The sequence below is a fragment of the Anser anser genome (genome assembly GCF_964211835.1).
Source record: "Anser anser genome assembly, chromosome: 25".
NCBI classification, from domain to species: Eukaryota; Metazoa; Chordata; class Aves; order Anseriformes; family Anatidae; genus Anser; species Anser anser.
In genome coordinates, this window is record NC_139746.1 from 5772462 (window position 1) to 5795182 (window position 22721).

General features: G+C 57.5%; 1 protein-coding gene across 6 annotated transcripts; it reads right to left on the reverse strand.

Annotated features, from left to right (window-relative positions):
• Positions 1-1166: 1166 nt before the first annotated feature.
• On the reverse strand, positions 1167-22565 carry LINGO3 (leucine rich repeat and Ig domain containing 3). Of its 6 annotated transcripts, XM_083810627.1 has the most exons (5): positions 21763-22565; positions 21489-21562; positions 16848-16938; positions 11451-11554; positions 1167-5587 (listed from the first exon to the last, which is right to left on the reverse strand). In XM_083810627.1, exon 5 carries the CDS (start codon positions 5551-5553, stop codon positions 3736-3738), a length of 1818 nt encoding a protein of 605 aa, XP_083666753.1. In that variant the 5' UTR covers positions 5554-5587; positions 11451-11554; positions 16848-16938; positions 21489-21562; positions 21763-22565; the 3' UTR covers positions 1167-3735. The 6 variants fall into 6 exon arrangements, with proteins under 6 accessions (XP_083666753.1, XP_083666756.1, XP_083666752.1 ...); XM_083810630.1 differs by lacking the exon at positions 21489-21562; XM_083810626.1 differs by lacking the exon at positions 16848-16938.
• Positions 22566-22721: the final 156 nt, after the last annotated feature.

Here is a 22721-nt window from a genome sequence, read left to right on the forward strand (position 1 = left end):
GCAGGAACCACGGGGCTCAGCTCTGGGTCCCCTGAGCACCCAGACTCTTCAGCACGGCAACCCTGACAGTGAGCCTGACGTGCTCTCTGGAAACATGTGTGGTTTTTTTTTCTCCCCATGCAGGAAGTAAAAGAAAAACCCCAGTTTCCTCTTTTACACCCCGGTGTGCTCCTGCCCTGCCCAGTTGCAGAGGCCAAGGGGCATTTTCCAACTGGGACTACTGCTGCTTTGTTGCTGGTTGCACCCTGGGAGCATCCCCGAATCTCCACAGGGTGCAGCGTTTTGGGGTGCAGGGGGAGGTAGCCATCCAGGGCTCGCTCTTCCAGCAGATGGAGGCATTGCTTTGCTTCACCACCCCACAGGCACCCAGTGCCTGTCCCAGTGACCATCCCAGTCCCACACTGAGGGGAGCCAGGGCTGTGGGGTGACCAAAGGAAAGACAGCCACCAAGCCTGGGAGCAGGGAAATGGTGTGTTTCTGGATATTTAGTAGTCTCTTCACATCGCACTACTGGGAACACAAGGACAGGTCTGCACCTGGGCAAGGCACACTGGGGACAGACAAGTGACTCATGGGGACAGCAGTGGCAGCTTGCGCAAGGGCAGAGATGGCCTTGTGCGGAGCCAGCGTGTCCCCTGGGGCCAATGGGATGGGGAAGGGGACCCCACGTATTCCTCAGAAGCAGAAATGTCCCCAGTTCCCCCCAGTGCTGCTGGCTCCAGCTCCTTAGCCCTGCCACAGCACCCACCTGTGCCTCAGTTTCCCCAGCCAGCAAACTGTGGTGCAGACCCTGGTGCCTGGATTCCAGCCTCATCGGAGGCGTTTGGTGAAAACTAAAACTACGCCGTTAGGGTGTGCTGGTACTTCCACGCTGCCCCTGGGGATGCCAGCGGTGCTTGGGGATGCAAGCTGAGCCGGGGACTGTGCAGCAGAGGGAGCGGAGCTGTGGGATATGTGTGTGTGTGTGTGTGTGTGTGTGTGTGTGTGTGCACGTGCGTGCACTTGTGTCTATGGAGCCCTTTAACCTCCCCCCCCCCCCCCCCCAGTCCCCAGTTCCATGCAAGCAGGAGGGTGGGTGCAAGGCTTTGCACCCATCAGCTTCAGAGCATACTTATAAACACTCAATTAATAATTAATAACAGATTAATAGCAGTGGCAGCTTGTTAACACATGCACATTAATCATTTATTAGTTATTAATATGAACTTTAGTACCCTCTGAAAGTTGTTTTAGCATCATTTATTAAGGGTTTTACAGGGCTGGCAGTGGTGCTCACAGGTGATCGATGGGAAAGCCCAAACCCCCCCACTCCTGACCCCGCCAGGGTCCTCACCCACTGCCCTAATCCCTTTGGCACCGTGTTTGCAGCTTTGCCCTGACCTCCATCCCTTTGCGAGTGCCCAGTCTGAGCAGACAGCTGTCCCGAATTGAGCTCCAGGTGCTTGGGGTCTGCCTGAACCCTTCTGCCTTGCTGGAGGCTGCGGCATGGATCCTGCATACGGTGTAGAAGGGACCAACTGTGCAGGTTGCTGTCTTACTGGAGGCACATGGGGAAGAAAAGGCAAAAAAACAAAAAGCAAACGAACAACAAAAAAAATCACAAAATCCTAGTTTAGTGTTTTTCTTTTCCTTTTTCCCCCGCAAATAAATTTCACATGCTCATGACGTAGAAAACTGTGCAGGTCTGCACTGCCAGAACCTTCCTTTGCAAATGGTGGGAGGTTCTTGGAGGTTTTGCAAGGCTTCGTGCCTGACCCCTCCCACACACCCCCAAGGTAAAATAAATAAATAAACGAATAAATAAATAAATCAGACAGAGTGGGGTGACGCGGGTGGGACCCCTGACACGACACGGCATGCACAGCGCGGGGAGCGCAGGGGCACCTGGCATGCGACCTGTGGTGAGGATAATGGGGAGTGATGGGTGTCTCCCCAACACTGTGATCCCCCCAGTGTGGGCAGGGGAAGGCACAGGAGCAGCCTGGGGAGCAGCCTGGGCCTGGATTGAACGAGGCTGGGCACTGTTTGGATGCTGTAGTCATCAGCTCCGCCATCCCCCTCCCTCTGAGGCCAAGCTGGGGGCCGGGGAGGCCAAATGTGCGCTGTGCCCATGGCACGATGGCAGAATGGGGTGCAGCGAGATGGGGTGCGGGGGATGACACAGTTGTGTCCCACAGAGCGAAGCTGTGGGGCCACAGCCCTGTCCCCTCCAGCCCCTGGCCCTTTGGGAGCTTGTGCCCAAAATTCATCCCTAAAAGGCCTGGGGGTGCCATAAGCCCTGCTAGGGCACACCGCTGGCTGCCCAGAGAGAGGGGACGTGCAGGAATGGGGACAGGAACAGCCCCTGTGTGAATACAGGGAGGAGGAAGGGGGCACAGCCCTTCCTGCAGCCCCCCCAAGGAGCTGGGGCTTCTGCTACTCTACTTAAAAGATACTTAAAAGGGGTGAAAAAGATAAAACCACCTGAAAGCTGCAACCTGCGCCCCAAGCATGGAGATGAGCTAGGGGTGGTGGTGGTGGGCTCTGCTGGGTCCCATCCAGGCTCTCTCTCCAGCTGCTCCTTCTTGCACCCAAAAAAAATACATCCCGAGGTAAAACAGGGGTGGAAGAGCCAGCGGGGCAAGGGACACAAAGCTGGGACTGTCCCTGTGGCAGCGAGCAGGGCGCAGAGCTCCTGTCCTGTAGAATTCAACTTTGCAAGCTAAAGAAAATGCCCTGCCTGCACCCAAAGCCGCCTTTTGCACCTGTCTGAGGACATCCCACCGTCAGCCCTGCAGCTGCCAACGGGACAACCCTGGATCAGGAGCAGAAACGTAGACACCACGTTGTACCTCAACCCTGGGAGCCCTGGAGCAGGACCCCAGCCCTCACCCCCATCCTGCTGCCTGGTGTCACTGTCTCTGCTCCCCGCCAGGTTGCCAGAGCTCGGTCTCAGCCTCACATCCCCGTCAAGGCCATGGCTGGAGAACGGCTTGGATGCATACAAAATGGGGCCTAGCCTTGCTGTGTGACTGCTCATTGTAATTTGAATGCCTGTGGCCTCATTATTTTTTTTCCCCATTTGTTTCCTGCTCACACCCCCCACCGCCTTGCATGGGGTAGGAGGGACGGGTGGTCATTATTGCTTGTGCAGGAGCATCCCCAGCACCCATTTTTGCAGCTGCCCCTTGCTGGAGCTGCCCAGGTGAAGGTCCCATAGCATGGCCTTGCCCTGGGGTCTGGCTGTGCCGGCGGGGGTGGGGGGGGGCTGGGAACACCCTGGTACGGCACCCCAGTCCTGCGTCGCACCGGAAGACTTTTCTTTTGGAAATTCATTTTAAAAAATTGTTGGAGAAAAAAAAAAGAGAACAACCATAAACAACACCAAGAAAGTTTTCCAGAAAGTCTCTTTAAAAAAAAAAAAAAAGGGAAAAGGGAAAAAAAAGGAAGCAGTTTTTTTTTCTTTTTTCCCAGGCCAAAATGCTGCTGATTTCATCAAGAAATGCATAGTTGGTAGCAAAAACATCAGCTACATCGGGAGCTGGGATGGCCACTGGGCAACTTGTGCCCTGTGGGGTCACCGTGGGGCTGGGACCATCTGGGTCCTTGATCCCAGACTCTGGGTACGTGCGGTGCTGGCCCTGCTGATGCCCCCGAGCAGCAAGGATGTCTCCGGTGCCCCTGCACCCCTGGCTCCATCCTGCTGTACCCGTGCCTGGGGCCAGGCGGCAGACAACATTTCTCCTCCGGAGAGGCTCAGATCATCTTCATGTTGAACTTCCTGGCTCCTCCTTGGCCCGTGGTGGTTGTGGGACCATCCACCTTCCGGAAGGAGTACTCCACCGAGAAGTTGTTCTTGTGCTGCCCCCGGCCCCGGCTCCACACGAAGAGGAGCAGGAAGCAGAAGAGGACCACGCCAAGGAAGGTGATGCAGCCCATGGCTGTGGAGACCAGGATGGTCTTGAGATCCAGTGTAAACTTCAGGAAGACCTGGGTGTCATTGTGGTAGGTGTCGTTGAACTCGCTGAGGTACAAAGTCCGGTTGGCGTAGGGGGAGCCATCGGCCAGGTGCCCCTTGACCGTCAGGGTGGCGAAGTAGGTGTCGTTGCCCCCTGCGTTGCTGGCGATGCAGATGTAGGTGCCGCTGTCCTGCACCTGGGCAAAGCGGATCTCCAGGGTGCCCCCCGGCAGCACGGTTGCCCGCCCTGTGCTGCGCGTGGTGATCATGCGGTGCTGGGGGGACACCCAGACGATGGAGGGGTCCGGCTCCCCATCTGCCCGGCACAGGAAGGATACAGACTGGCCTTCGCGGGCCGTGACGTGCTGCAGCTTTCGATCCCTGATCTTGGGCTTCTGGCAGGTGAAGTACTCGAAGAGCACAGAGTCGGGGAAGTCACGCAGGGCGTTGCCCTGGATTTCGGGTGGTGTGGAGCACATGGGCTGCTGCCCGTCGAAGTTGAGCGTCTTCCGTCGCTGCAGGATCCAGAGGAGGCGGCAGTCGCAGGCCAGGGGGTTCCTGTCCACCCGCAGTGTCTCCAGCGTGTTGACGGAGTGGAAGGTGCTCTCCTCCAGCGTGGAGAGAAAGTTGCTGGAAAGGTTGAGCAGCCGGATTTGTCGCAGGCCGGAGAAGGCCTGCGGCTCCACAGACACCAAGAGAGCGCCCACAATGTGGAGCTCCTGGAGCCGGATGAGGTCTTTAAAGGAGCCCTTCAGCACAGTGCTAATGGGGTTGTAGGACAGGTTCAGGTACCGGAGGTACACCAGGTTCCTCAAGGCAGCGGTGGGCACGGCTGTGATGTTGGTGTAGGTGATGGAGAGTGAGGTGAGGTTCAGGCCCTGGAAGCTGGTGGGGGAGATGTCTTCCAGCAGCGGCCAGTTGTCAATCTCCAGCTGCAGGAGGTTGTAGAGCTTCTTGAAGTTTTGGTCCTCCAGCGCGGAGATGCTGAGGTGCCGGAGCCGCAGCACCTCCAGGTTCTGGAGGTAGGAGAGCGACTCGGCCGAGATGGAGGTCAGGTTGCACTTCTCGATGGTCAGCTGCTCCAGGCCGAGCAACCCTGAGAAGGCTCGCTGGGAGATGTACACCAAGTCATTATCACCCACCTCCAGGCTCTTCAGGTTTCGCAGGTCCTGGAACATGTAGTCCAGCAGGATGACAAGCTTGTTCTCGCTGATGTCCAGCAGGGTGAGGTTGGTCAGCTTGGTGAAGACCCCCGGGGGGATGAGCTTGAGCTGGTTCCCCCGCAGCCGCAAGGTCTGCAGGTTGAACAGGTTGCTGAAGGCGCCCGGCTCCACATTGGTGATGATGTTCTCGCTGAAGTCCAGCTCCTCCAGCAAGGGGTACGGGGAGAGGTCCCCTGGGTTCAGACAGCGGATGCGGTTCTTGTTGAGCTCCAGGATCTTGGTCTCAGTGGGGATGCCTTCAGGGATGGTGGTGAGCCGCTTGCGGTGACACACCACTGACTTGATCTGCGGGGCACACTCACAGCGAGCAGGGCAAGCTGCCACCCGTGGGGGGCTCAGGAGGACCAGGTGGAGGATCAGGACCGGGAGCCAACATGTCATGGTGTAGAGCATGGTCTTACGGGCTTTCTACCATTCTCCCATGCGCCTGGAAGGGAAATAGAGACGTGATGTCAGCAGCAAATCCTATCAAGATCACCAGTCTGTGGGCTACAACCAGAAAATACCTCCATTGGAGCGCCCCAAACCATGGTCCATGGCCTTGACAAGGTCCCAGCCCCATAGGGAATCCCACAGACCTCTGCTTGTGGCCTGGGGACCATGCCTTATGCAAACACCAGCATGCAGCCAAGGTGGGACACCACGTCCTCCTTGCTCCCTGTGGTGGCAGCGGAGGGTTCTTGCCTGGGGTCCCGCCCTGCTGTGGCCGTTTGGCCTCAGTCCCACGGGATGGAGGATGCTTGGAGCCTCATGCAGGAGCTGGTCCTCCTGTCTCTGTCCCCCTGCTCTGTTCTCCAGAGTGGGCTGGGGGAGGCTGCAGGCTGAATCTTGGCAGATGACGGATTACCGCTGATCTGCTGCTTGCGATGCACCGGCCGCAGCTCAGCCGCTGCTGCCCTCCTTTCAGACAGATTAGGACCTCATCACCCATTTCCCTTTTCACTGCTTTCCCCTTCCCTGCTCTCTTTTCCCTCCTTTGCCCCAAATCTGCCACAGACACATCCCAGCATTGGTGCAAAGCTCATCAGCCATCTCTCCTGAACCAAGCGCTGTCATTAACCTAATTAAACGGCAGGGCTGCTCGGTTGGAGTGCTGTAGGCTGGTTCTGGGCTGCTACATGAGCCAGCCTCGGGGTGCACAGGGGGCTTCCCAACCCTCCTTATGCCCACAGCACGGGGAAGGATGCCATCTCCGTGGATGATTTCCAGCTCTGATCCTATTATACAATCTGAGCAATTCGCCGGCAATAAACCCATTGCTCAGTGCAATTTAGGAGCCGCAGGAGATTATCTTTTAAAGACTTCTTTTTGCGTGTCTTAATTTTGTCACACTTCCCTGTCTCTCCAAGCCAGTAGGGAAAGTATCACCATCATCCTCGCAGCCGCAGGCGGCTGGGAGGGGATTAATGTGGGGCTGGGTGATGCCGAGCGGGGTTCCCTTGTGGGGTGGGATCGCAGAGCAATCTGTCTCTGCTGCCATCCCCACATCCCAGCCATGCATCCCTGCAGCTTTCGGGAGGCATGCGGAGCTGGTGCCATGACCACGCGCTCGTGCCTTGACTTTATCCTTTCGGTCCAAGTGGCTCCACTCCTCCCTGACCCTTGCACCTGCACAGGCGCTCACTCCCTGCCCTTGCTGGGCTGCGTGGGAAGGATGCACCCAGACACAACCTGCAGGAAAAGTCACTATCATTTATTAATAGCTCGTTACTGCGATACTGCCACGTTCTCCGGAGCTTGCCTTGCCACTAGGGAGTAAGGCCAATTAAGACTCAACTCAAAGGCCTAGATAGAGGCTCCCCTTTGCATTTAATTTGTTTTTAAAAATAACACGCCTGCTGCTCACCAGGCTGGGGAGTGGAGCCAGGGAAGCCCAGGCTCAGCACGGCGCAGGCACTGCTGCAGGGCAGGGCCGGAGAGGCCGGGCAGAGGAGCAAAGGTGGGCAGAGGGTGGGGGGGTGGAAAGGCTGCTGCCAGCCTTCAAGAGCACTTGCTCCTCAGCCCCCAGGTCTCTCCTTCTCTGAATAAAGACCAGAAAAGAAGCTGGGCTTGACATTTCTAGGTTCCCCTGCTTTGACATGCAAGTACAAACACTTCAGCCAAAGCAACGTCTTGTTTTACTCTCGCATCTACTCGCAGAATTCAAAATGGTCCTGCTGGGGCTGTCCTCAGAAACTGCTGCTTGAGGCCAGGCACACGATATTCCCCGCTGGGCTCTGGGAGGGCAGCAGCACCCGGCAGCACCCAGGGGAGTCACCAGCCCTATGTCTAGCAGCACCCACAGCGCAGTCACTGCAGGACCCCCATGCAGGATGGGTGCACATGGGGCAGGATGCAGTGCTGGGGCCAGTGGGCACTTTGGGCAGGCTCGTCCCCCAAAACACTGATGCTGCAGAGAAGAACGACAGTGTTGGGACTGCGCTGTGTCCTTAATCACACGCCCAGGAGGCCCCGTGTGATTTCCTGGTGCTGGAGGCTGGAGAATCTGTGCATGTGCAGGGGAAAAGCTGTGATGTGATGGGAGCCTGGAGCCCCAGAGCGAGCCTCCTGCCCTCCCGCAGCTTCGGCACGGTGCCTGCAGACCCTCCCTGCTGCCAGCCTCAGTCCCTCCACATGGATCTCAAGCATTATACTCCAACCACCCCCCATCCTTCCACCAGTCCCCTGCTCCCAGAGGGGCCCTCTGTCCAATTTGGGCTGCAGAAACAGTGCAGCTGATGCTGGGGAGTGCAGGAGGGGAAATCAGAGCTGAGATATGAGGAGGCAGAAAACTTGGGGGTCATGGGAGGCCAGCGGTCTCCCTGCACGTTGTTCTGACGAGGCTCTAGTGATCAGGCAATTAGCAAAGCAAGAATGAGAATAATCCAGCTGAAACAGACAGGAGGAGAGAGCTGGGTGTAGAAAGCAAGAAAATCAACCACCAGACCCAGTGGAGAATTACCTAACGGAGTTATTCCTAATCCCATCAGAGTCTGGCTGGGAAACCAACTCTCCCGGCTCTGCGCTCCGGCGCACGCGGACAGTTTTTCTAGGTCACTTCATTTCCAGGCGCTGCTTGCCTGCCCAGCACAGAGCTGGCTGCTTCATCACTTGTGGTGGGCACCAGGGCCCCATCCTGCCTGTGCCAGCCCCGTCCTGAGCAGCCGCAGCTGAAGGAGCCAGTAAACACCCCAGAGCTGGGCTGGGGACAGCGGGAAGAGCCTGGTGATGCCCAGCTCATGGGATTGGGATCCACCAGAGGCTGCTCAGACATCAGATCTTTTTGACAACGTGCAGAAATAGGGCGAGAAAACATGGGAGGAGAGATATCTGCAAGAAGACATGCTCCTTGTGGGTCACTGCAGAAAATACCCCAAAGCACAGCTTACAGGGGCCGCTGGAAAACCACAAGACCCTTATTTAGATGGGAGTGATTTTGGTGACTAGCAGCTGCTGCATCTTATGGCTCCCTCCCTGCTCAATGGCCTCAAGTCTCAGGGCTGGCCAAGGCAATGCTGGAGCAGCCAGGCTGCCCAAGCCTCCAGCAGGGCCAGGATTTACCCTTTCTGCCCAGCAAAACCCACGGCTGACGTCTTCCTGGAGCTGCCTTCCCCCTGTGCTCCCACCCAAGTCCTCCACAGCCGCAGGACTTGCCGCTTCCCTCCCACATGGAAACTCCCAGCCCTCGTAACTGCTGTGAGGACCCAGAACTGAGGATTCCCGAATGAGCCGCGATGCCAAGGAGACAACCCAAAAGAAGCCACCGCTTATTTTTAGAGACAACCTTATGATCGTCAAGCACGTGGCTTAAGCAATACTCTGCAGGCAGCCACAGATTGGCCACAATCTGCTCTTCTTCTTGATAGACATCATGTCTGAATCTCTATCTCCACAAGATGCTCCCCGGAGAGAAGACATTCAGAGACGACCACAGAGTACAACATTTCCGAAAGGTCACTGCTGCGGGTACCGGGGAACGGAGAACAGCAGCCACGCAGCACTGCGGGGCCCAGCGGAGCCCAGCGGAGGTGGTTGGTATGCCCCCAGCATCTTCATTTCTCTCCCGAGGAGAGTGACTCCGGCTGCAGGCAGTGACAGTGGTGGCCCCGGCAGCGACCCCAGGGTTATTTTTGGAGGATGCCCAGCACATTTTTGCTGCGTAATGAGAACTTGGCATTTGCAGAAGCCTTTTACCATCTCAGGTGATAGCAAACGCAGCCTGACAGCTCGTGTACCTGGGGCTTTCCATGGTTATTCCCCCAAAACTACACCATGTGCCCACCGCAGCCAGCGTGGCATGCTCAGCTGGAGCCCCATGGAAGGGACGGAGGGAGCTCGCCAGACCCCGGCCAAGCAGGGCATCCTGAGGCTGCGCTGAGGCCAGTGACAGGGACACCCCACTGCCACCAGGTACAGAGAACCCACCTCCTGCAGACACAGCACCCAAACAGCACCCAAGCACCCAAACCGACATGCTACCTCGCCACACGCCCTCCCAGGGAGGGGACCTTCCCTCTAAGGCAGGCAGCTCCATGATAAATGAAATACAGGGGCAGGATGATTAATAACCACATAGGAACAGCATACGCTGTAATTATCCACCTTTCAGAGTGCTGATTAATGGCACTGCTCGGGGGTGTTTGGACTCCCCCACATTCACCCTAGCCGGGTGTGGGGTCCAGCCTGGCCCCACTCCTGAGGATATTGTGGCAGCCCGAGCGTGTGCTGCTGCCCACAGGCTCTGCCCCAGCCTCCCCGAGGGAATTGGCACCCGAGGGAAAGGTCTTGGCACAGGGTCCCTAGGATGCTGCGAGCCCCGGGCAGGGTGGATGGGGCTGGCTGCCCCCCACCCCATAGCCCCCCATGGGCACCGTGTGTTGGGAGGGAGCCGCATCATTGCTGAGGCTCTAATCGGACTGGATGGCTGGATTCGTGCGCAGGATGAACAGACTGACAGGGCAGCCTGACAGACAGATGTCCGCTCCGAGGACAGGGTGGAGAGGCAGCCATGGGTGGAAAACAGCCTGAGCCCAGAAGGATCGCTCTGCTCTCCATGGAAAAACAAGCAGGCAGGCACGGAGGGGTGGCAGCTGCCGATGCAAAGCTTCCGACCTCCTGGAAAACCCCGCTCGGGGCAGAAATCCCCGGCAAGGGGCGCAGGGAGCAGCAGCCACAGACTGCCTTCCCTCCGCCTTTCAGCTCTGCTCAGCGTCAGTCCAGGGCTGAATGCCTTTTTTAAGACCTGTCTACAGCTGCTGCATTTGAAATGTTATTGCCATCCCAATTACGATCATGGGAGCAGCGAGCAAAGAAAGCAAAATGCCGTTACAGGGTGAAATAACGCTTGACATTGCAATCTATACCCTCATCTTGCCAGGCAGGGGGAAGATCAAACCAGCTGCACTTTATTAAGTTCTTGGCTGGGGAGGGGGACAGGGGACCTTGTCCCAGCCCTGCCAGAGCCTTGTGGAGAGCAGCTCCCAAATCCACCCTAATCTGGGCAGCAAAGCCTCTGGCAGGCACCTGCCACCATCCGCCTCTGGATGGATGCAGCATACTAGGGAAGGAAGTGGTATAAATTTGCATTTCTGGGAGAAAGCACAGGATATGTCCCTGCACCCAGGAGCTGCCCAGCCTGGGGGCTCCAGCTGCGCCACCCCGACGGCTCCTCCGGCCTGGAAGCTGCAGCAAGCGGGGACATTTGGAGCATGAGACGCTGGCGTTGGTACCCAGATCTGCAGCTTCAGGGCATCAGCTGCAGCTGTGGGACTGTGAAAGCATCTCTGTTCCCATCTGCAGCCCCAAAGAGGCTCCTGAAAGCCAGAGCTCTCTGTGGTGGGGAGGCTGGGGGAATCCAGTCCCCAGAGTTCTGCCTGCACCTCCCAACCCAGGACTGTGGGGGCTGAGCTGGTGAGCTCCTGAGCCCTTGTCCCTCTCTCCATGAAGCCCATCCAGACATCCAAGCTCCAGCCACAACTCCAAAAATGCCTTTCTTCAAGCCATGAGTGGCACTGGGGACCCTGCAGCTGCCTGTGCAGCAATCCAGAGCCCTTGCCAGCACTCAGCATCCCCGCGAGCCCCAAGCCCAGTGCTATGCCTTTCCTCCAGTCGCTTCTTGCTCATTTTGGGGCGGCAGCAATGGGCAGAGCTTCCTCTGCCATTACATGGAGCAAACATCGAGGCCTCAATGTGGTGGCACCGAGCACTTAGAGCTGAGGAGAGGAGCAGGGAATTAATGCCCTGTAGCAGGACGGCCACGAGAACCCTGGGCACGGCCCCCCCAGCCGGACCCCCCGGTGCCCCTCACTCACCGTTCTGCAGGTCCGGGGCTGTGCCGACATCTGTCTGTGCTGCGGCGTGCGAGGCCGGGGAGGTTTACATGGCAAAGCGTCCGGCACGGCCACCCTCCGCTCCTCTGGGTAAAACAGCACAAGGAGAAGAGCATAAATCCCCTCCCCGCGGCGGCCAGAACCCCAAATAAATGCCCCGAAGGCCATGGATACAGAGCACAGGCACATCCCAGACAGGGGAAGCAGCCTTAGCCTTGCTCCACCCCGATGTATGATCTGGTCATTGCACCTCCCCTAATTAAATGTATTTATATAATCACATATAAATCACCCTTTTACAAACAGGACAGTTTCTGAGCGGCCAGCTCTGGGGTGCAGCAGGGAGGATGCACGATGCTCCCTGCATGTGGGGACCTCAGGCTATGGCACCTCTGCAGTGCTGCTGCCAGGAGCTGCCCAGGAGTCCTCTTTTGAGGGAGATTCGAGCCAAACTTACAAGCAAAAACCCCCGTCCTGGGTCCCTGCCTCTCGGGGTGCAGAGAAGTGTTTCCAGCTCCAACGGCTGGCATGGGACACTGACCTCCGAACAAATGCCTTGCTACAGCTTTGCCTGCATAATGTTTAGTTTGCCTCTGTCAAATTAAGAGGGGATTTAAGGGCTCCCTTTTGGGGGAAACATAGCTTCTTCTGGTTAACAGATCACAAACGGCCCCAGACTTCAGGTCTGATTTGACTGCACCCGCAGGGACGCTGCCTTTACAGCCCAGCTGCCACTTCGCCCTCCCACGAGAACCCAGGATGTAGAGGAAAAGAGCAGAGAAACGAGGGGGTGGCCAGACCCAGTCACACACAGCTCGAACCCACAAGTGCTCCTGGGGACATCCCCGATGGCACTGGGAGATGAGCCCAGGACTGCAGCTGGTGCCTGCGAGGCAGGGCTGTCCTCTGCATCTCCCTGGTGCCTCCTGCGAGCCCCAGCTCCACCTGGACACTGCTCATGGACAGACAAAACACCTCTTTTGGGATCCCTGAAAGACCGAGCACATAGCATGCCAGAAAACTGAAAATCACTCCAGGAAAGCATTGCTACCATTGAGCAGAAGACACGGCCACCTCCTGGAGCCAGCTGTGAGCTGGTGAGTGCCATGGTGCGAGATGCTGCTCAGGGATGGTCCCAGCTCACCCCTGCTCCACCTTTGCCTAGCTGTCCCCCGGGAGGACGAGCGCCCATGTTTCCAGCTGCCGTAAGACAATGCTATCCCAGTTACACGCTTGCAGCTCCCCTCATCCTCCCCCACATTTCCTTTTGGCACTCAGCGGCACGGACGCACCTGCATAAAATTAAACCTGTGCTTTGCACAAGGCTCCGGTGGGGATGCATGCCTCCAGAGCAGCTAGCAAGAAAGGAGAAGCACTAAAAAAATCCCCCATTAGCAATAACAGCAAGGAGCACCCCCTGCTCCGAGATGTGCCCCAGCATGAGCAGGGGGGTGCAGGGGCTGGCAGCACTCCCACACCTTCGCTGCAGCCCAGAGGAGGGGCGCAATCATTCAACCCGCAGCTAGCGAATGCCCAGGGGCATCAGGTGGGCAGCAGCCAGTGCCTAAAATAAAGGCAAGAGCTCTCCAAATGACCTAGGGAGACCCTGCCCTGCCCTCAGCGCCAGCAGGTGGACGTTTGCAGCACCAACGCCGTGATGATGCAACTCAGCGAGGATTTTGTTGAGCGAATTAATCCATCTTATGTGATTCGAGGGATTATAACCTCCCGAAGTGTGGATGCACAGAGAGCTGTTTCTGCTACACGTTGCTGGCAGCTGCGGAGCAGGTGGGGCTCCTGTAATGCCGAAGTAATGTGATAATTGGGAGGGAAGCTGCCTTCATTCTGCATTGTCGCAACGCGCGAGGCATTTCCGCGCAGAAGTGAAGCACGGCGACAGAGCAGCTTGGCTCGCTGCTCCTGAGAGCCAGCCCTCTGGCAACTGGGGTGGATAAGGCAAATCCTGAAAAGAGTTCCAGCAAGTTGGACGTGCCCCTGTATTTATTGCAATCCTGCTGAAACCAAAATGCCGCGAACCCGGCAGCGACCAAACCCTGCTCAGCAGCCGGCTCTCCCCAGCCGCCTCTGCTCTCCTTGCACGGCTTTGCCTCCAGCCCTGCACCGGCGCGGATGTGGCCCCTACACTCGCATTAGAAAAAGCAACTGGGCTTAGCTTAATAAACCCCCACCTTCGTTAGGCGAGCCTCTCGTTCCCACACATCTGAGAGATTAGGGTCTCAACTGATGTTCTTGGCATTTATTTTTGGTAACTCTTACGTCACTTAGCAACCTCCGGTTCAGGTTACTTCAGTTTTTTGTCTGCCAATCCATTTTAATCCCTGTGAAATGGGACCCACGAGCGCGCTGCTGAGGTGGCCTAAAAGTGTCCTCTGGCTCCCACGCACCCGCAGCTCCTGGCCTCTCATTGCCATCCACCCTGGGTCTCGTTCTGCTGCCCAGCCCGAGGCAGGAGCGCACAGGGGCACACAGAAGCACATAGGAACATACAGAAGTGTGCGGGAGCACACAGACAGAGCCTGCAGCGCACAAACCTGCAGCAAACACCACCAGGCAGCAGGCCCGGAGCCCTCGGGGTGCTGCAGGAGCCCCGTCCTCCTCCTCCAGGCACGACCCCGCTCACCAGGCCCCGCTGCCCCACAGCACTGCAGCCAGGACCACAAAGCACATTGCAGCAAGCCAAAGACTTTCCTCATTAGTGTAATTAATGTCAGAGTTCCCAGCTGGCCAGGCTTCTGGCTGACCTTTACTTCAAGAGATGTGAACAACAAAAACGACTCAACATGGGGGCGACGTTGCGGGCTGCTCATTTGAAAGCATCAGTGAAATTGTCTTAGTGACGTGCCCCCAAAAGAGGAGCCTGCTGCAAAAGTAAAATGGGATAATTTGGAAAACCACCGTGGGGAGGAGGAAAAAAACAAACCTCTGCTCCATCCATCCAAAGAAGTAGCCTGGCCGGCGCCCAGCATTTGCTCGTGGGCTTGGGGTGATGGGAGGGAGAGAACCGAAGAGGTGGGAAGTGGAGGGAGAGCAGCGCGGTTCTGAGTTTTGGGACGGGGGCATATTGTCATGCTGGAGCCAGCCCCGGGGACGGTGGCGGTGCTGCAGGAGCAAAGCGCAGCATCCGGCACAACGGGGACGGCTCTGCCACGTCCTTAACTCACGGGCCACAAGAAGCCACAAGCCAGCAAGGAGACGAATACAAACTCCTGTCGGATCACGACTCCATCATGACCACCGCAACAAACAACCTGGGCCTGGGTTTCCAGAGGTTGCCAGATGTTTGTGTGAGGCCAAGACAGAGCCGGGGGGACCCAGCCCCAGCAGCGTGCGCTCCCCTGGCCCCGAGCATCCCCCCGCTGCACAACCCCACGAGCAGACCCGAGGCGACGTCCCCACAGTGCTGCGTGTACAGGAGCTGGGATTAATGAAGACAGGATGGTTCTGTCTTTTTTTTTTTTTCTCTTCCTCCTTTTGTCACACTCGGTTAATACTCCTGCTTCTGGAAAAAGGTCACAATTTAGATCTCATTTATGTCACTTCATCTGTGGTTTACAATTGCGGGGTCCTGCTCGTTTTGCCGCCCTAATTAGAGTTCAGTTACTGGGGTCCTGATCTACCTCTCCACGCTGCTGTGATGGAAGGGAGAAGAGGTGGAGGTCCTGGCTCTGCAGCCCTGACAGGGCTGCCTGTGAGGAGATGCCCCGTGAAAAGCTGACCCGAGGCCGGCCTCTTCCCTCCGGCAGCACGGAGGGAACCAGATGGACTTTCCTTCCAATGCCATTTAAGTGGAAAAATACAAAATATTGTTCATTCTGGCTCTGTCGAAGGGTTAGCATCCAGGTGGCCAGAGCAGGGGGAAAGGCAGAGCAGGTGACTGACTGGTGGGCGAAAGAGGGCGTCAGAGCCGGCTGTCCACGCTTCTGGATCTGGCCCCGCAGGCGCAGGGATGCAAACGGGACAGCAAGGTGTGGAGACACACACGGCCACAGGGAGCAAGAAGCTGAGCAGCAACGTCCCCACGCACTGCAGGCATTCGTGGGTCTGTCCCTTTACCAAGCACCACGTCCAGCACCTCAGCATGATGTCCCCCTTGTCCTGCCTGGGGGCTAGTAAGGGGTGTCCACATTTCGGTGATAGGCTCAGTGCTCAGGCTCACACGGGCCCCGCGCAGAGGGATGGGGACAATATTTGTTTCAAGTGTTCTTACATTCCCTTCCTATTAATTTTTTTCCCTCCTTCTCATGAACCATCTTTATTCTTCCCTATCCCCCTCTAGCAATGGTATCTGAGAGAAATTATGAATTTTTAATAGAAGGGGGTGGCACGCAGAGGGAGATCCTAAGGCAGAGATAAAAACCAGCAATCTATTAAAATAAACCCCATCATCATGAAACCTCATCTTAGGGAAAAATCAAACCTGGGAGGGAAACGCGTGAGGGACCATGGGCAGGAATCAAAGCACCACGACCATGCAGAGCCACAGCCAGCAAGGAAATGGAGCCGTGGAGCGGGGATGCGCTGCCCACGGCCCACCGCTACCTGCCCAATGTGCCCAGCATCCTGCCACGGGAGCACCAGGATTTCCTTCTCTCAGAGGATGTTTCTAAGCTGTGCACGGCTGGGTGCAAGCATCAGCTCCCACTCAGGGCTGTGATCCCGTTGTGCCAAAGGGACAAGGAGGCTGCATGGTGTACGAGGATGCTGCGGGGTACAAGGATGCCCAGCTCACCTCCCCGCAGCGCCTCCCTGTCACACGGCTGAACCTAAATATAGCCCCCCTTTTCTTTTCTTGTAGACACAACCAGTGCTCCGGGTGAAAGTCCTTTCCCATGAACTCACTGTTGCTTAATAAAGCACAAACCCTCCGAGACCTTGATACTGGGATCTGTCATTTTAATTCTCAGCAACACTTGTCCCTCTCCCCAACGGTATGCGACCGCTGCTATTTTGGCTGACACACTGGGAGCTGAACAAGGAGCTCCGGCACTACATGTCTGAACTGTTAAGTCCTAAGCAAAAGAGAATAGATGTGGCTTAAAAAAAGAAAAAGAAAAAATAAATACAACATAGGATGGAAAGAACCCCAGGTGCAAAGACTCTCACCACAGTTTGGATGCAGCAGATGACTCCCAGTGCGCCTGCATTTGTGGATGCTGAGGGCATGGCACAGAAGGACAGGGCTGACAGGCACAGGGGCCTGCACATCACAGCCAAGCTCATGGGGGCATGAAAAACTCCAGGGGATGAAGGCTGGCAGGACACGAGAGCCCTGGGTAGAGCCAGTTCAGGAACGAGGAGGGATGAAAACCCAGCATCATGGGGAGAGCCCGCTCCTGGCACCAAACCAGGGGTTCCTACCTGCAGGGTTTTGCTGGCTGAGCCCTTCCCATCACTCGCATCCTGACTGCTCCACTGCACTGGTGTGAGCATGCTCCTTTTTGTCATTTTCCTGTTTTCAGTTAACAAGAGGGAAAAATCAGTCCCTGGCCAGGGCTGGGAGCAGCCAGGGAGGACTCTGAGCTCTGACGGAGGGTCCATTTCCCCAACAGGTTGCAGAAACCTGCTCCAATGCCCACACCATCCCTGGCCCCATGTCCTGGTCTGCCCAAAATCCACCTCTAAAATCCTGCAGCGTGCTGCAAGCCTGGGTTTCCCAGGGCCAGCCCAGAGGGCCCAAAGCAACATGACTTAAAGCAAAAGAACCCAAAGCAGGAGGAACCAGCCCATGCCATTGCTGATGGCTACCCAGTGCCCACTACCAACAGCCAAGCTGTGTTCCTGCATCCCCTCACCACATCCCTGTATCACATCCCCAGCCCTGCATCCTCCCATGCACTGCAGCCCGTGCCCAAACTGGCCGCACGTACGAGCCAAGTGCCGGCTCTGTCCTTCCAAAGGTGCCACGGGGCCGCCGCGTCTCTCACCAGCTGGCAGCTGGTGTGCCCGAGGTGCTGCAGCTTTCCTGGGGCTGTGCTGGCAGCCCCAGGAGCCAGCCCTCACTGCAGGTAAACCCTACATAAATACTTTGAAAATAGCCTCCCGATAACGCCCAGAGCCCAGTCGATGTTCCTACCACAGCTGGTGAGACAGCAGCTCTCGTCATCTTTTCCAAATGCTCTCGTGGGTTTTATTGCTTTACTTCATCTCTACTCAAATCTCTGCTCGGAACATTTCTGCCCTCGCCTGTTCGTTTTGGTGTTTTTCCAGGACTCACAAAGCGGCCCCTCGGGCTCAAGCAGCACCTGTGCATCAGGGCTGGTGCAGGTCTTTTGGCAGTGCCTTTCACCTCCACTCTGCAGCCCCTGCTCAGGGATGGCAAAGATGCTGCTTGCCCCCTACGCCCTTCTCAGAGAATTAAATCATCGCTTTGCAGCTGAAGACAGACACAGACATGCAGCAGGACGTGGGCTGTGAGAGCGTATGAAATCACAAAGCAAGACCTCCAGAGTACATCCACGTATGGACAGGGAAACTGAGGCACGGAGCACATTATATGTATTTTTATTGCATACCACCCATACAGTGGGAGTAAACACAGTGTGGAACAAGCTCAAAGATGGCCTTGCTCAGCCCCACTGCCCCTTCACTCAGCGAGGCAGGATTTGGAGCTCGGGGAGATGCTGCTGGTGATGGTGCCCGCCTGGGCTGCCCACGCCACGGTGAGCTGACGGCGCGGGAATTACCGCTGCCCACACAAAACACATCCATCCATGTGCTTCACGTTCCTGGCATTATTTCCAGGGCTATGGCAACGGTTTGCTCCCGTCCCAGGGATGCAAATGCAGCAGCGACACAGCTCATGTTTGCCGGAGGAGCCCAGCTCCTCCGGTACCAGGCTGCAGCCCCATGTCCTGCCCCGCTGAGTGGAGGCGCAGGGGCAGAATGCAGCCAGCCAACAACCAGAAGTTGAAAAGGCTCCATCGCCTCCAACGGCAGCGCTTTCAAGCCTCTAAATGCCAAGTGCAAAGACACACAGGCGCTCTAGTCCTTCCGTACAATGAGGCTCCAAATTAAATGCTTAATTCAGGCCTGAAATGCTGTTTGGAGGGGAGAGCGCGGTGATGAGGCTAGGACCCTGGAGCAATAGATGCATTAGCAAGTGGTGCAAACCTTGACACTGCTGACAGAAGTAGACATTGCTGAGCTCCATACATAAAGCAGAAGGAAGCCCACAGCCCCGCTAGCTCCAGCAGGGCATCAGCAGACGCACGCCCTGCAAGAAGGGACAAGATAGCAGCAGTGGTGCGGGACCCCCGTGCCCATGGCCATGCCGGGGACGTGGCTGGACCCTACTGCCACAGGTCCCTCGCCCACCCTGGCACATGAACCTACCTTCTACCCTGGGCCATCAGCAGGGAACAGCCCCAGAGGGGGAAAGATAACTCAGGGCTTTTCTCTCTTCCTCCAGCTCACTATTCCCAGAATAAAAGCAAAATCTGCTGATGTTGAAGCCGAAAAATAACTCTCGTTTGAAGCTGCTTCGCCTCCCGTTTCCCTGAGCTGGTGGGAAGACGACTGCTCCCTACGCTCAAGTTGCTCCTCTTGTGCTGGAGAGCATCGCCCCTCAGCTCAGCTGTGCCGAGGATATCCCATGCAAACCACAGTTTTACAACCTCTGAAACCCACATGAAACCTGGGGGATCGGGAGCCACCTCTCCCACCTCTGCCATCCCTCCAGCAAGCAGCTGTGCCTCTGCTCCCTCCTCTCCTGCTTTAATAAGCACCAAAGAAACGTCGATGATAAATAAATTAGCTCAAATTAAACCAGATCAATCACAGGCTGTCAAACTAGCAGCTCCCTATCGGATCTTTGATTTTTCTCCTGTTTAAAGCACATGTTCCACGTCTCTTGCCATGCCCCTGAACATCCCTTTCTCCATCTGGCAGTGCAAGGGATGCTGAAGCAGAGCTTTGGGGTGCAGAGCCCTGAGCCCCCCCATGGCCAATGGGGCTGTAAGGCAAAAACTCCCTTGCTGGTATCACCCCCCGCTGGTCACGGTGGTCAAATGGGCTCAGCGGGGGCAGAGCTGGGTGGTGCAGCACTTTGTGCATGGGTTGTCGCAGGGTTCACCGCCTGCACTTCTGCATTTTCAAGGCCAGCAGCAGGATCTGCCCCTGGCAGACACACACAGACACATGCCCCTGGCAGACACACACAGATACATTGCAGTGAGCGGCCCTTTGGCTTGCTGGGAGCTGCTGGGCCATTCTGCTTTTACAGTTGACTTTTTAAAAAATTCCTGGTGATTTGATCGCAAGAGACATTTGGAGGAACTTTCCCTCTCTGGATACAGCCTTCCTCATGGCGTGGCCCCTGGAGCTGGGGAAGGCAGCGCCCGCCGGGGCGGTTTGCTCCTCACACCTGCAGGCAGCACGTCCCCAGCTGGGAACTGGGCACAAAGCCGAGCAGCACATGGGAGCTCCTGGCAGGGCCTGGGCTGGTCCTCGCCAGGCCCCCGAGCATCCCCAGCCCATCCCCAGCCCCTCTTTGCTCCAAAGATTCAGGTGTGGATCCACACGCCGATACGCTCTGGCTATATTTTGCAGTGGCTCTGCCTGCTTCTGTTATCCTCTCTCCTCATGTTATCCTCTCTCCTCCTGTTTGCTCTTTTCCTTCCCCAAAACCCATCTCCGGTTCAGGCTGGGCATGAATTTAAGGAGCAGCTGTTCTTCTGCAATCGCTCCCTTGTGCGAACGCTGTGGGAATTAGAGCACCTTTTGTCAGGTTTTAGCTCAATCCACTTTGTGAGTGGATTAGGAAACTGGCACAAGAGTACTCTGGGTCCAGAGCAGGAAGAGGCAGGCTGCTATTCTGGAACACGATAGGAGCCGCGTATGCTGTGACTGCTGCCTGCTCCATTTCCCTGAGAAACACAACCCCGGTAACACTCGCGTTTAAATCAACCCTGGGATTTTTGACAGGAGAATCCACCTAGCCCTAAAATCGAGGATGCTGAGAGCGGAGACAGGCAGGGCCCTGGGGTGGCAAGGAGGACGTGGGGGGAAAACAGGAGCAGCGGGAGGTGGGGACGACCCTTCCTTAGGCCGGGAGGTCTGCTGAGGTCTGCCAGGGAAAGGCTGAGGGGGGCTGCGAGCAGCTCCCGCCAGCCCTGGCAGCGGGGAGGCTGCAGGGACCGGAGCCTCAGGAGCGCAGGGGCCGAGGGCAGAGGCTGGAGGGAGGCACGTTCCGGCTGGAGGCTGCCAGCGGCACCTGCAGCTCTCCGCGCATCCGAGGGCATTCAAACCACCGCACCCAAGCGACCCCCCCCCCCACCCCGCCGACCCGCTCCGTGCCGAGCCCTCTCCCCCCGCCACCTACGGGGGGGGCCTCGCAGCCCCGAAGGGACCCGGGGTGGGGTTGGGGGCAGAGGCGGGCACCGGCCGGGAGGACCCCGGGGGATGCGCGGCCGCCCCCGGTACCCACGTGCGGCTCCCCGCGGGGCTCTGCCTGCCCCGGCACGGCTCGGCTCGCCCCCCCCGAGCCCCCCGGTACCCGCACTCACCGCTCGGCTCCGCTTCCCCGGCTGCCCATGGCGCGGGAGCGGCGGCGCGGGCAGAGCCGCAGCCCCGGGGGCGGCGCGGCGCTGGAGGCAGCGGAGGCTCCGGCCGGACCCCGGCCCGGCCCCGGCGCGTCCCCGGGGGGCGGCGCTCGGCTCCTCTCCCCCCACCCCTGCCCGCGGCGCGGAGCCGCCCCCCGAGCCCCCCGCCGGGCCGGGCCGCCCCGGGAGCGCGGGGTAGGGGGGGATAAGGGGCGAGAAGGGGGGATAACGGGATGGCAGCGGGGAGGGGGGGATGCGCGGCCCCCGGTTGTGCTGCGAAAACGCAGGGGCGAGAGCGGGGTGCACGCCCCTTTGGCAGGGCAAGGAGGGGTGCGGGTCCCCCCCCAGCCCCACATCTGCCTGGGCTCCCCCCCCTTCCCCAGCAGCCCCCCAGTGCCCGCCCCCCAACCCCGACTTTACACCCTCCCCCCGCCCTTCGTCACCCCGCCTGGGTGCCCACCTCGTTGTCTCCCTCTCCGCACTGGAGGCTTCATCCACACGGGTGATCGCGAACCAACGAGGCCATTTCCCCCCCTATCCAACAAGAAAACTGGGGTGAACAGGGGGTAGATGGCTCCAGGAAGGAGCACAGGACCCCCACATTCACAGCCCTGCGTTGGGCTCTGCCATCCCTTGCAGCAGTGCCGAGCTCACGGACAGCCCTGGTAGAGCCGGGAAGATGCTCAGCTCTGCACCCCACCAGCACCCGCATCCCGTGTGGGGACAGCACTCACCATCAGCCATTCCTCCCCCGAGCTCCTCGGTTGCTCCTCTCCAATCCCACTAAAGCCTCCCACAAGTGGGGATGGTTTGGTTAATTAGGCTTTGGGGATGACAGAGGCCAGTTGCCTCCTCGGGGCTGGTTTCCTTCCAGCGCAGAATCGCGGTTGCTCTATATCCATCGATGCTTGGTCCAGGCTGCTCCTTTCTGGCCCCGGTGCTTAGGGAGCATGACTGCTGAAATGCAGAGCCCTGTGCCCTTGATGTGTTGCGTGACAGTGGACAAGCATCACCTGAGCTCTTCAGTTACATTTTTCTGCATCTGACAGTGGTTTTCAGGCAGGGTTTGGCAGCACATCCTCCATTTTACGGGTGGGGAAACTGAGGGACAGACACCAGGGTTAAGGAGCAAGGCACAGCTCTCAAACCCAGGCTGATTTAGTGTTGTGGGCTCCCTTGTCAGATGTTCTTGCCTGAATTTGCTCCTTTTGTGCAGGGTGCTGCCAGGAGAAATGCCAACAGCTCTCCTAGCTTGGGTGTTTTATCAGTGCCACTTGCAACTTCCACCCTTCTTGCTGTGCTGCAGCCCAGCGCTTCTGCTGATGGAGATTACTAGCTGCCTCCTACTGCTCATTTGCTCTGGGATGGGGATTTATAATTTCATTGCAGACACAGGCATCTCAGACTTTCCCATTTGAGTTTCATCCCCAGCCTCATCACTGGATCTGCAGTTAAAACCAGCAGATTTACACAGGTGCAAAGGCATCTCGTTGCTGTTTTAAATGATAACAATTGATGTGCCTAATAAAAGGTGAAAAATCCAAGCATGAGAAATGCACCTGTTTTAGTTGGAGATGCATTTGTAAGAGGCTGGTGTGGAGGGTGTGGGCGGCTCTGGAGCAACCCACATTTCATTTCACTTCCCCAGGCTGAAAAGGTGATTCTGGCTAATTTGAACCTACTCATTAAGCCA